Source organism: Brassica napus, chromosome C3, assembly GCF_020379485.1.
Source record: "Brassica napus cultivar Da-Ae chromosome C3, Da-Ae, whole genome shotgun sequence".
Classification (NCBI taxonomy): Eukaryota; Viridiplantae; Streptophyta; class Magnoliopsida; order Brassicales; family Brassicaceae; genus Brassica; species Brassica napus.
Window position 1 is genome coordinate 67,027,390 of NC_063446.1, and position 13,428 is coordinate 67,040,817.

Below are 13,428 nucleotides of genomic sequence, written 5' to 3' on the forward strand. Positions count from 1 at the left end.
CACACAGTTTCACTAGTCTCAGGTTCAAACTAGGCGTTGACGTTCCTCCCACGTCTAGTTTGAGAGGGGATATCAGTCAGAAGCAAGCCTCACCTACGGCAAGCCGAAACGACACAGTTTTGGGAAGCAAATCAGACAAGCCCAAGCCGATTCAAGCCCATTCCGCTAACATTCAAAAGCCTTCACCAACGGCTCTATTGTTTGGAGGAAAGATGATAGCGACCTGCGGTACGGAGAAGAAGAAGTGTGGTCCTGCATTACACAATGCGTTTGCAGCCCTTGATTCTTTGGAGGATACAAGATGAAGACAACTGTACAAGGAACTAGGGTTTTAGCTTTTACTATATAATGTAAGCAATCGTATTGTAAAACGATCAGAGAAAAAGAGTAATAAGAAAAGACATTTTCATCTCTTGAGCTCAAGCTTTTAGATTCGAGGGTAATATGGTTATTTTTGGTACAAATATCCGAACTCGTTTCAGATATATTTGTTGTTTAGATATTTTGTAGGTTTGCATACATCAGAATCGAACTCATCCTGATCCAAAAAGACCCAGCTCAAAAAGCACACATAAATTTATAATATTCAAACGGGACTTAACTTCAAAACCAAAAAAAAGACGATACCCAAAAAGAACAATTCATACCTAAATGAATAGCCAATGTTCATGCCTAATTGATTTTATAAACTAATAAAAGAGACTCTTTCTATGTGTTTGGCTAAATTAAGTGAAATAGAAAGAGTTTTTTATTTAGTAAAATAATTATATGGAGTGAAAAATTAAGTGAAAATAAATATAATACATTTTTATTATTTTGATTTAATTTATTATTTTATTAACAAAAATATGTCTTTGAATTATGTTTTTGACTACATAATTTTTCACTGATTGAAACTAAAATAAAAAAGTTTTACTAAAACAAACTAAACCAGATGTTTAACCATATGCAAAGCCTAGGCCTAGTTATTTTATATTTTTGATTTTATAATTAACACAAAGTTAATGCTGATTAACTAATAAGTAAAAATATGCACTATTACTATTATGATAATATAATTAATGATGTGATGTATTGTTAAGGTAATATAATTAATAAATTTATTAAATTGAGTGAAATATGGAAAGACAATTAATATAATTATATTAATAAAATTACTAAAATGACACTATGTTTTCTTTTTATACTATTATCCATGTTTTCAAACAATTCTCATTTATACTGCTATCTTTGTTTTCAAACGGTACCAAAAAATACTACAGTTTTAATAATATAGATGGTTTGAAAAAGATATTAAGTATTGAAAAGAGATGGCATGTGATATGTATTAAGTTTCCTTTTTTCTTAAACATATGTCTTCTTAGGTAAAGTAATTAAAGAAGAAAATATATAATTAATCATATGAAAGATTCTTGTATTAGATTTTGAGTTGGGAAACAATTACATCTCCTATTTGTACAAAAACTTGTGAGCAAAATGACCTATTAGATGTTAAGAATTGATACTCTATATTTGATCAATGATTTAGAGAGCGACTCAATCCCATCTTCAAGATGTTGAATGCATGAATCTAAGTTCTGCACATCTTCTATCTTCAAGGACTTCTCTGATTGGAACTCCAAGTCCACTCTTGTAAACTCATTGACTTCAGCTTCGCATGCAGCTTTGTTCTGGCTCATCATCTTTGCGACCAGTGACCATTTGCCACAAGACTTTGGTCCGGACATGAAGCTGAATAGAGATTCAAACAAAGAAACTGTTCAGCTTCTGCTTCTCTAAACACAGCCAAAGACTCTTTGTTTTTGTTTTGGCCAGTTTTCAAATTCTTGAGTACTTTCTGGAATGATTTCTTGAGAAACTTTCTAGAAGCTAAGTACTTCTTGATCTCAGCTGATAGATCTCCACGCTTTCTTCTTAAAATCGACTCGATCTCCTTGAGACTCTTTCATTTTTGATAAATCGTCTTTGGAAATGGTGCACAAATCCAAGATCTTGATAGATCAATCAAGAATCATCTCAACTTGATCTTGAGATAAAGTTTGTTGAGAGATGGACAATCTAAACATCTTGTCAAGAGAATCATGTAAATCGTGAAGGTTGCTAAGTATTTGGCAGATAGAAGAGCTTGAAGATGAAGAAGCTGTCTGTGAAGATCTCAATCGGTTCAATTGCTCATCGACATGAGCGGCTTGAGGGTGTTGCCTTGAAGGGAAGCTGTTAGAACGAACATGGAAAGAAAGTACCATTTTTCTTGATTAGCTTTGCTTAGATTCAGAGAAGGTTTAAAGAGCTAAAATATGTTTGTTGTGTGTTCATTGGCTCTCTGGTGATTACATATATGTACACCTTTAGAGAAGTGAGCCATTTGGAATCTTAAATAAAGTTGGTTCAGCGATGTTTCTGCAATGTCTCCCTACAGCTCATTGAAGCATTCGTGGATACATTAATGTGCACAATTTAAACTTAATATTTTGGAGATTGATTCAAATATTGTATGCCTCCTACACTGCAAACTTTTGTTTCTATATGTTTGTTTAAAGCTCTAGTGGTAATGACATGAGCTGGAAGTACAGAGTGGTTTTGAGAGAGAATATATGCATGAACCGTCCTGCACATTCATTTATTATTTACAATTGATATGTGGACATAAAATTTATAATAAGATGATAAAATATAAAATCATATCAAGATGGTATATGCAGAGTTGCCTGGAGAAGGGGACAATGCATAAGCCTTCCTGAAGGTATGTCAGAGTATCAACTTACAATAAAGGACTTGCTGTGGCTTTTATTTTTTCGAGTGGCTCTAGTTTCTTCGAGTGAAAGTAACAAATAATAAGTCGCAGGACACATTTTCCAAAGATTTTTGTAGTTCACTGTTTTTTTTTTTTTGGTAAACATGTCAAGACTATTACCAATTTTTTTGTTGCAAAAAAAAAAAAAAATTACCAATTTTTGCAGTTTTTTACAGACGCACGGTGAAGACAAGAAACATGGCAACAAAAATAAAAACTAACAGAGACTCAGATCAACCATTACAGGACCTATCTACAAGAATAACAACAGCCACAAGAAGGAAACATCAGAGGCCGAACATTCGCTTGCCACATAATCGAAACCGCAGTTAAAACGAGAGCTTGGACCCAATAATTTTGGTCTCCCCGGTGACCAACTCTTTAAGATCGGTATGTGAAAAACAGCTTGCTAAGTCCACCTAATCCGCAGCCATACAAGGACAGATCACTACACTCGTGACCAAGGAACCCGAAATAGAAAAGGTCGAGCTTTATTTGGAGAAGAAGCACCTATGAGCCACCACACGCCATCGCACCTACACCAAGAAGACAGAAATAACAACCTACACCCAAAGGCGAGGAGGAGCCGAGGAAGCCCTAGATCATCCAAGACCCCTGCTGCTTCAACACGCGCCGCCACGGAGAAGCTTAACCGCAGTTGACAAGACCGACAACTAACCTCCTCGCACAAGCTTCGACGATGGAGAACCCGCCGTTGATCAAACTGGTTTGGAAACGAAAGCAACTCTGAGAGGCTTCCGAGAAAGAGGTTGACCGGTCCAAATATGCACCACCGGAGACCCGCCAGACAAGAAGAAGATGAAGGACCGCAGTTCCCCCGCCTGAAAGAACCCAAGACGCATCCAGCCAAGCGAACCTTTTAACCCATGGGAGAAGGGCGAACAAAGAAGAAAAAAGGAAGGAGATAGATCCCGCTACCCAAGTCCCGATCCCACTCCATGCGCCCAACCGCTCATCCACTCCTCCGCCTTGCTTCTCCAGAGATCCAAATACGACGCGCCAGATCTAGTCCGCGCGGAGGCGCATGGAATCAGAGCCACCGAGAAAGGAAGTAGAGAGGAGGAAGAAGAGGAGAGGCGAAGAAAGAAAGATAAACAGAAGGGGGGGGACCAGCGATTACGGCTGAGACGCAAGCGCCCCCGGCAACCCTAGCACAGCAAAAAAAAGGCTTTTCTCTTGAGAGGATTTTAGAGAGAGGTTCCTACATTTCTCCCATCTTGTAGTTCACTGTTTCTTGAAGGTTATTTGATAAGTAAAGATTTAAGCAATCAATATGAATACAGATAGACAAGAGAAGAAAAGGTTATATGGCAAACAATTTTTGTTTTGTTTCTGTTCTCATCTAAAGGTATATTAACATTTTAATTTCTGTACAAAATTTTATAGGCGTGGTGACCTATAAGATGTTAAGTAGTGAGATTCTATATTTAATCAATGACTTTGAGAGTGACTCAGTTCCATCTTCAAGATCTTGAATGCACGACTCTAGCATCTGCACATTCCATCTTCAGTGACTTCTCGGATTGATACACATAATCCACTCTTGTAAATTCATTTGCTTCAGCTTCACATGTAGTTTTGTTCTGGCTCATCAGCTTTGAGACCAAAGACCATTTTCTACAAGCCTTTTATCCAGACATGAAGCTAAACATAGATTCAAACAGAGCGACTGTTACAGCTTCTGCTTCTCCAAACACAACCAAAGATTTATTGGTGCTCTCTTTGTACTTTCTGGAGTGACTTCTTCAAGATATTTCTTGTGGCTAAGTATTTCTTGACCTCTGCTGATAAATCTCCACACTTTCTTTGTAATGTAGACTGGATCTCCTTGAGACCTTCTTTCATCTGTGACAAAGCATCCTTGGCCACATTGCACAAATCCAAGATCCTGAGGGATCCATCAAGAAGCTTCTCAACCTGAACCTGAGATAAAGCCTTGTTGGTGATAGATAGGCGAAGCATCTTGTCAAGAGAATCATGTAAGTCTTGAAGGTTGCTTAGTCTTTGATAAATAGAAGAGCTGGAAGATGAAGAGGCTGCCTCAGAAGATCTCAATCTGGTCAACTGCTCATCAACATGAGCAGCTTGTGGATGTTGCATAGAGGGAACACTGTTAGAACGACCATGGAAAGAAATAGACATTCTTGTTTGATCTTTTCTTTCTCTGGCTTGATATGAAGAAACTACTTAGATTGTTGTTCTGTTTTCATTGGCTCTCTGGTCAATACATATATACAAAATTAAGGAAGAGAGACATGGAGACATGAAGAATCTTTAGGTAGTCCAAATTTTAAATCATAGAAAACGATGTTTGTGAAATGTCTTCCTCCAACCATTCACCCTAACGCATCATCCAATGTGCATAAGAGAAATGGTTTTATAAAATATTGTAATGCAAAGCCAGCATGGCCTGGCTTGTCTCCTTGAGGCATATGATATCAGCACCACTTGTTGTACCAGCTTATAATCTTAATCTTTTTGAAGGATGCTGCAGATCTTGTCTGCCTCCTACACTGCATAATTTGATCTCTTTCAAGTATTTTGAACGCCCTTGTAGTTGTGTCATGAACTGTAATATACTAATATCTATTGGTTGCACATGAGGCTTTGAGAGTGAATATATGCATGAATAGTGCTGTTATCATCAACTCAAAGGAGACAAGCCGCACTGGATTTGCTTTAAACAAAGCCAATAAGGATTAGAATCCCTCGTGCACATTCATCTTTTTTGTTTTATACAAAATACTTGCATTTTTCTTGAAATATGAATCATCACATCTTATATTTCTGGAGGGGGACAATTGATAAACAGCGCCAATAATATAGGCATGACCAAACATTCCTCACCACCATAAGAATGAAAAATATGACAAGGTGTGTAGAAGTGATTTTTTTTTCCTTTATGGATCTTTGAGTTTTTCTTTTAATTCAAGGTATTCCTTTTCTGGTGGATTAGAAACTTTATTTGGTGGATTCCAAAATTTTATTCTTCAACTTTTTTTACTTGTAAAACTTGATGTCGATTTAGGCTTAGTGTCTCATAAACCTAGCGATTTTTTTACTGCATTAGGAGGGGATATATTTTCTGAGTAGAAGTTGTACATGGTATTTGGAAAATTTAGTTCTACAATTTTATATCCCATATCTATTTAACATGTAGCTTCATAAATTTCCTATTTTTCCATATTTATTTAACATATAGCTTCATAAATTTCCTATTTCCATATTTATTTAATTTATAGCTTCATAAATTTTATTTTTACATATACAATTAAGTGAAGGACCTTTGACTTAAACATATTAAGACAGAAGAGATGTTACATAATATTAAAAGCAAATTTTACGCAGAAACAATTTTTTTTTGTGTCATCACACAGAAACAATATTATATTAAGCAAATTCAATTAAAAATAAAGATTGTTATGCGTTTTATTATTATTTTAAGTAACTTTACATTATAATGTAATATCTTATGAGTTAACATTATTGATAATATTTACTTAATATGTTTATATATCTATATAAGAATTTATGATTTTTACTAATTATGATATAATAGAGATTTTAAAATTTTGGGATTTTAATTTAAAGCTTTCTTTCGGAGGTAAGCTTTAAATTTGAAAATTGACAAACCTAAAAAATAATATTTTAGCGATGCTCTTTTATATTTTAAAATAATATTTGTAAAATAAAATTCGATTGTATAATATATAAAAGTTGCATATATGTTTTTTCTGTTGTACCAGATATTTAAAAATGGCAATGATTTCTAAAAGGACATGAGTTGTTTTGCGGCCTGGTAATAATATATAAAAGTTGCATATATATATTTTTCTGTTGTACCAGATATTTAAAAATGGCAAGGATTTCTAAAAGGTAACACATGAGTGGTTTTGCGGCCTACCAAAATCCCATGTCTCGTTTAGGATTGAACTAAAAAAAAAGTACAACTTGTCTTTTAGTCATATCAATTTTTAAACTTCTGAATATTGGACTTTTGTTTTCACTTGTCTTTAGCAGGCATTTCCTTAACCTAAATCAGAAGTTATGGTCGATGAGCGCGTCTCACTAATAACAACAAAACACTCTTGTTGTTGTTTTTGCGGCTGTTGCACTTTCTTCTCAGCCTCCCACTTGGATTTTGCTATGGTTCCATCACTCACAGGCTCCTATGACTGAAAAAAATCAAAAGCAAAAGTCAGATTTCGAAATATGGACTAGGAGAATAAAAGTTGTAAGAACATCTTCAACTCATCTTTGTATGTACCTATATAATAGTATTTAGAGCCAAAACTATTCCAACTCTACTCTATTTCTTTCTTTAAAATAGAAATTATTATATTTTTCTATGGTTTTTCAACAAATTACCTCTAAATAGTATTTCTCTATATTTGGAAATTGTTATTTTAGAGAAATACATTTGAGAAAAACCCATTTCTATTATAGAGAAAAACCCATCTCTATTTGATAAAAGTAAAGTGAATTTGATAGAAAATAATGTAAATAAATATATTAATATATATAATTAAAAAATTGTTTGGTGATAGTGTCATAATATTTTTATTTTAATAATTTTAAATATTAAATTTATTTGAAAAAAAAATCAAGTAATTTAAATATTTTTTTTATTTTTCAGATGATAAATTTAAATAAGATAGTTTTTGATTCAGGTTGTAAAATGTAGTAACCATTTGAATATTTATGATTATCCGGTTTTATACCTATATATTAAATGAGAAGTTAACTTTTCCTTAAGTGTCAATCATAGTGGGAATTTAAGAAAATTTGTTATAATTTAATTAGTTGAAAGATATTCAATTTTTAATTATGTTAATCAGATCTAAATTAAAAGGTAAGTCTATAACTAATTAATATCACTTACTAAATAGTCTAAATGATATTATAAATAATAATTTATGGTAACAAATTGTAAAAATTATAGAAAGTATAATAATGTTTGATTAAATCTTTTTATATTTATATACTACATAAAATAATTAGTAGAGTACAATTTATAGAAATCGATATAACGATTTTATTTTCTTATATAAAATATTATATTCACATATAAAGAATTATACTAGTTATTAGTGTCTTATAATGTCCATATATGTCCTATAAGTCATTTATAAAAAATTTTAAACATTTATAAAATTATCTATCATGGCTTAGAAAATAATTTTATCTTAATTTTAAATTATTTATATGAGTTTATAAAACATTTAGAAAAAATAAATTCTCCTATATATTAAATGAGAAGTGACTTAAGTGATTTTTTCTTACATGTCGATCATTTGTGAAGTCTTAAAAACATTTTTATGCTTCTTGGTCGATAAATTTTAATTTATTTATATTAGTTTAGATTTAAATTGAAAAATAAATCTAGAACCAACATATCACTTACCAAATAATCTAAATTATATTACAAATAATGATTTATGAGACTAATTGTTGTAATTATATAAGGAATAATAGCGTTTGATCAATTCTTTTTATATTTATAAACTAAATAATATAATGAACGAAACTTCTTATAACTTTTAATTATTTTAATTAGATATAAAATAAAAAGTAAGTCTAAAACTAATTATTATCACTTACCAAATAACCTAACTGATATTACAAATAATAATTAATGGTAGCTAATTTTCAAAGTTATAGAAAGTGTAATAATGTTTTATAAATTTATTTATATTTATATACTAAATAAATATGAATAGAAAATAATTTATAGAAATCGATATAATGATTTCATATTCATATAAAAATATAGATGTATCTATAATAATTACTAGATTTTGACCCGCGCTTTCAAAGCGCGGGTTTATTTTTGTTTTTTTTTCAATTGACAAATATTTAGTAAATGTCACATTTTCATATATTTGTGTTTTATTTTATAAAAGACTTAAAAATTTTATCTTTATTTATCGTATTTCATTTTAAATGACTATTTATGTTAAAAAAATTAAACTTTATTTTTTAATGAATTAAGTTGGTATAACTCTGATAAATTAATTTTATTATGGGGTTAATATTTTAATTAAAAAATTATATACTTTTAATAAAGATTTATACTTTTCAATAAAAAAATTCAATTATTTTTATGAATGCTTAAATTATATTAAGAAAAGAAAAAAAATAATAATTAAGAATAGTTGAAAAAAAATTATTTGAACTTGGACTCAATGGTCCAAAGGAAAAAAAAAGGTGAGAATTGAATCTGATTTTTTAATAGGCCCAAATGACCCAAGAGAGATTTGATTTGGGCTGGATCCAAAAATAATGACCCAATATAGATTTGTTATTAATATTACTTAATGCCCTTAATGAAACATGCAATGTTAGTGAAGGAAACATGCCCCTAAGGTAATTATGACAATAGGATTCTGCTTTAATAGTATAGATTTATCTCTTATAATGTCCATATATGCTTTATAAATAGTCTTTGAAGATTAGACAGATTATATCTAATGGAACATTTGAGAATTTTGATTTAAAAAATGTTTTCCATTTAAGCAAATAATATAGTAAATAATTTAATGTTTTAACTGAAAATAATTCTAAGATGGATTTTGGTTAATTGATTGTATGTTTTGTATTACTATTTAGAGAGATAAATAAATATTTGGCAAAAATAGGTAAAATTTAGGAAAACATTAGCAAAAATTTAATAAAAAGAATGAAATGATAATGAGAAAAATAAGAAGATGCCGAAGAAGATGCATAATATGTATTGGGGAAGTAAATGTGATAATTACATATATATAATTCCACAAACATTTGTTATTACTAAATATTCATCAGTTATTTTTACAACAAATTTATAGAAACTTTACGAGTAATTTTTAAACTATTTGAAATTAAAAATTATATTTTTGTGTTTCAAACTATATGACATTGTATGCATAATAAATATTTTCATACAATATTTATATCCGTGAATTTTCACAGACACCTAATTAAAATTAAATATCAAGAAGTAATTAAAAATGTGGTTCGCCATAAACGTTTTACAGTTTAATTATGCCAATTATGAATAAATAGTATATATAATTACTAAATAAAAAAGAAATCAAAACATTTGGAAAACTATGGTTAGTATCAAAATCGTAATTGACATGCCCCAAAATGTATTGGTAGTAAAGATTTGTTTCGAATTCATTTTAAATATATAAAGTAACAAATTATGACAGAATACAAAAGAATGACAGCAAATATTTTAGTGTCTCTAGTGTGGAATTCTAGTAAATATGCTGGGTAATTGGTGAGTGTATATAAAAAGGCGGCCCCCTGCTAAATATGTTTCTAAAAAAACGCAAATAGCTTTCTTTTTTTCCTTTTCTAGTAAAGTGCCAATTACACCATAAATAAAGACTAAAGATGTAAACTTTTTATTCAAAGCTAATAGATTTAATATCTTAGTTGGAACTTGATTATAAATTTTCATTCAAAAAATTCAGTTGATTACTTGAAAGATTTCTAGTTGATTTACACCAAAAAAAGATTTCTAGTTGATCGTAGTTTCTTACTATAATTGGTTTTGACTCGATGGCTGATTTCAGTTTCTCCCTCTTTTGAATGTCTGAAAATGACATAACCGATTACGTCATTATGCTTATATCATATCTTACGTCATTAATAACGCGGCTTCCCAATGTGATAACGCATTCAGTTTAGTATTAATGGAGAAAACATATAGTAAAAGATAACGCATTCGGTTTGTGCCTGTACGTTAAATCCTCCGGAGAGAGAGAGAGAGAGAGAGAGAGAGAGAGAGAGAGAGAGAGAGAGAGAGAGAGAGAGAGAGAGAGAAAAGTTTTGAATCTTTAATAAGATGTCAGAATTAACATTGGCCAGGTTATCTGATTTAGAATCACAAGAAGGTGAAGGTTCTCCTTCATTAATGTCACAAACCCTCTCCAGGGATCCACATGCAACCTCCGGCGGTAACGATGACAGTGATGGTGGACGGATTCCGGTAGAAGAGTGGCTGCCGATCACGGAATCAAGAAAAGGGAATGTTTACACTGCGACGTTTCATCTTCTCTGTTCGGGACTTGGTTTCCAAGTGCTTGTTCTCCCTGCTGCTTTCGCAGTTCTCGGATGGTAAAATATCTTATCAAATTTAAACTCTCTCTATTCATCACTTTCTCGGATCTAAAGTTCCGATTAGTAATATGTAGTAACGTATACGTTTTTAATTTGTAAGTTGTATACTATGTACTATTTAGTTTTTTTTTGTATATAATATGTACTCACTTAAAGATTCTTTTGTCCAGGTTATGGGGAATGATAGTTTTAACGGTTGGATTTGCATGGAAGCTTTACACGATATGGCTTCTTGTTAATCTCCACGAAGCCGTAGACGGAATACGTTTCAGTAGATACTTGAGACTCGCAATTGCTTCATTCGGTAATATATAAAAAAAATCTATCAAATTCTTTCGAATTTTGTCATGAAATAATATAATATATAGGTGTGAAGCTTGGGAAACTTCTGGGAATATTCCCTGTGATGTATCTTTCAGGAGGAGCTTGTGCAATTCTGGTTATAACCGGAGGGAAAACAATAAAACAACTTCTAGATATTATGTCTGCAGATGTCACAGTGCCACTTACTACCTTGCAATGCTTCTTGATCTTCAGCATCCTCGCGGTGTTCATGTCTCAGTTTCCGAACATGAACTCTCTTTTTGGACTCTCCTTGGTCGGTAGTGTTATGGCCGTAGCATATTCCACCGCAGTATGGACTTTACCTCTAGCTAGTGAAAGGAATCAAAACAATGTCTCTTACACTATAAAGGATGCAAGTTTCGATAACATTATCAACGCTATTGGATTTATAGCTCTTGCGTTTCGCGGGAGCAACCTCGTCCTAGAGATACAGGTCTTAAGATTGAGAAAATCACATTTTAAAACTGTTTTTTACGTTTTTCAACTTAAGTTCTCTTTCGGTTAGTATTGACAAGGTTTGTTGTGATATTTCTAGGGTACTCTACCTTCCGATTCAAATAATCCTTCGAGTAAGACAATGTGGAGAGCCGTGGTGATCTCTCATGTGATCATCGCGATTTGCATGTTTCTAGTAGCCATTGTTGTATATTGGGCATACGGGGACAAGGTATGTCAAAGTATGATTATGATTTATATAATATTCTTTGGTGTAGGTTTCACATAAGTCACTTCATAATAGTTTTTTTTTTTTTTTTTTTTTGCTTACGATCCACAAGATAAATATTTGTCTCCCTACGATATCTCCAATACACTAATATACTCCTTTACGAGTAGTATATATTTTTGTTGCCATTGCGTTAAATTATTTGTTTGAAACAATTGATGCTTTTTGACGGGATGAGTCAGCTCTACTGGTTAGAGCTTTGGGGGCCAATTGTCATGCTTCCGGGTTCGACGCCAGCCGGAGGCGAACTGCTCATCCCTGTCACTAAAGTGGGTACTGGGCCTTCGGGCTCAGGGAAAAACCTCCCGGGTGAAGCTGGCCCGCTGCCTAACCGGGCCCAGGGAATAACCCGCGAAGCGGGGAACCCTGGATTATCAAAAAAAAAAAAAAAAAACAATTGATGCTTTAATGTTAATTCTTGTATATGATAGATTCCGGCTACGGGAGGTCCAATAGGCAACTACTTGAAACTTTACGAACAAGACTACTCAAAGCAAGCCGCTTGTTTCATACACCTAACGTTTATCTTCTACTGCCACTACAAGAAAACAGCGATATTCTGACGGACATTCCGACGGAAAATGAAATCCTCGGAATATACCGAGGAATTTCCGAGGAAATTCCGAGGAAACACAAAATTGGGTTTCCTCGGAATTTCCTCGGAATATACCGACGGAATTCCGAGGAAACTACAGTCCGTCGGAATATTCCGAGGAAATTCCGAGGAAAACTGTGTTCCTCGGAAAAAACCGATGAATTCCGAGGGAATATTATAGCCGTTGGAGAGCCGTTGGGGGATTTTACAAAATTCCGAGGAAATTCCGACGAACTAGTTTTGTCCGTCGGGATTCCGTCGGAATTTCCTCGGTATGTCGGCAGGATTTAAACTATAAATACAAGCACTCCTCTTCCTCTTCATTCACTTCATATCTTCATCCTCCCTCTTACTCTATTTACACACGAATTTGATTCATAAAAAATATGTCTTCTTCAAATTATTTTCGTTCTTGGATCGATCGACCTCATTTGGATCCGAACACGAGATTGCTTACGGAAGAATACCAACGAGGTATAACCGAATTCATGGGGTTAGTTCACCGACAACCGGAAGCAAAAACAGGTATGTTAAGATGTCCTTGCTCTAATTGTAAAAATAGAAAGGTTATTAAAGAGTGGGATGTTTGGACTCATCTATATTTGAGTGGGTTTACACGAAGTTACAAAATTTGGTATCATCATGGGGAAACTGATTATGAACATGGTAGTACTAGTGAACCTCAGCCAGCGGTTAGATTAGAAGAACCAATTAGAACGGATGTAGATTATGGTGTAGGTACTGAGCAGATGGTAAATGATCATTTTAGAGGGGAAGATTTACCCAATGCAGAAGCTAGGAGATTTTATGATATGTTGGATGCTGGAAAGCAACCATTGT

General features: G+C 32.7%; 2 protein-coding genes and 2 pseudogenes across 2 annotated transcripts; 2 read left to right on the plus strand and 2 right to left on the minus strand.

Moving 5' to 3' along the window:
- Positions 1 to 1,435: 1,435 nt before the first annotated feature.
- On the minus strand, positions 1,436 to 2,718 carry LOC106434621 (annotated as a pseudogene).
- Positions 2,719 to 2,932: 214 nt separating this feature from the next.
- On the minus strand, positions 2,933 to 8,580 carry LOC125583433 (annotated as a pseudogene).
- Positions 8,581 to 9,514: 934 nt separating this feature from the next.
- Positions 9,515 to 11,308, plus strand: LOC106434619 (lysine histidine transporter-like 7). The gene is made up of 2 exons (XM_022698325.2): positions 9,515 to 10,921; positions 11,095 to 11,308. The coding sequence occupies exons 1-2, from the start codon at positions 10,650 to 10,652 to the stop codon at positions 11,237 to 11,239; spliced, it is 417 nt and encodes a 138-aa protein (XP_022554046.1). The 5' UTR covers positions 9,515 to 10,649; the 3' UTR covers positions 11,240 to 11,308.
- LOC111198417 (lysine histidine transporter-like 7) lies at positions 11,289 to 12,620 on the plus strand (the record flags this gene model as incomplete). The annotated part of the gene is made up of 3 exons (XM_022697965.2): positions 11,289 to 11,702; positions 11,805 to 11,936; positions 12,425 to 12,620. Coding segments are annotated over 3 exons (678 nt in total), but the record flags the coding sequence as incomplete, so codon positions are not given.
- Between the last annotated feature and the right edge of the window lie 808 nt (positions 12,621 to 13,428).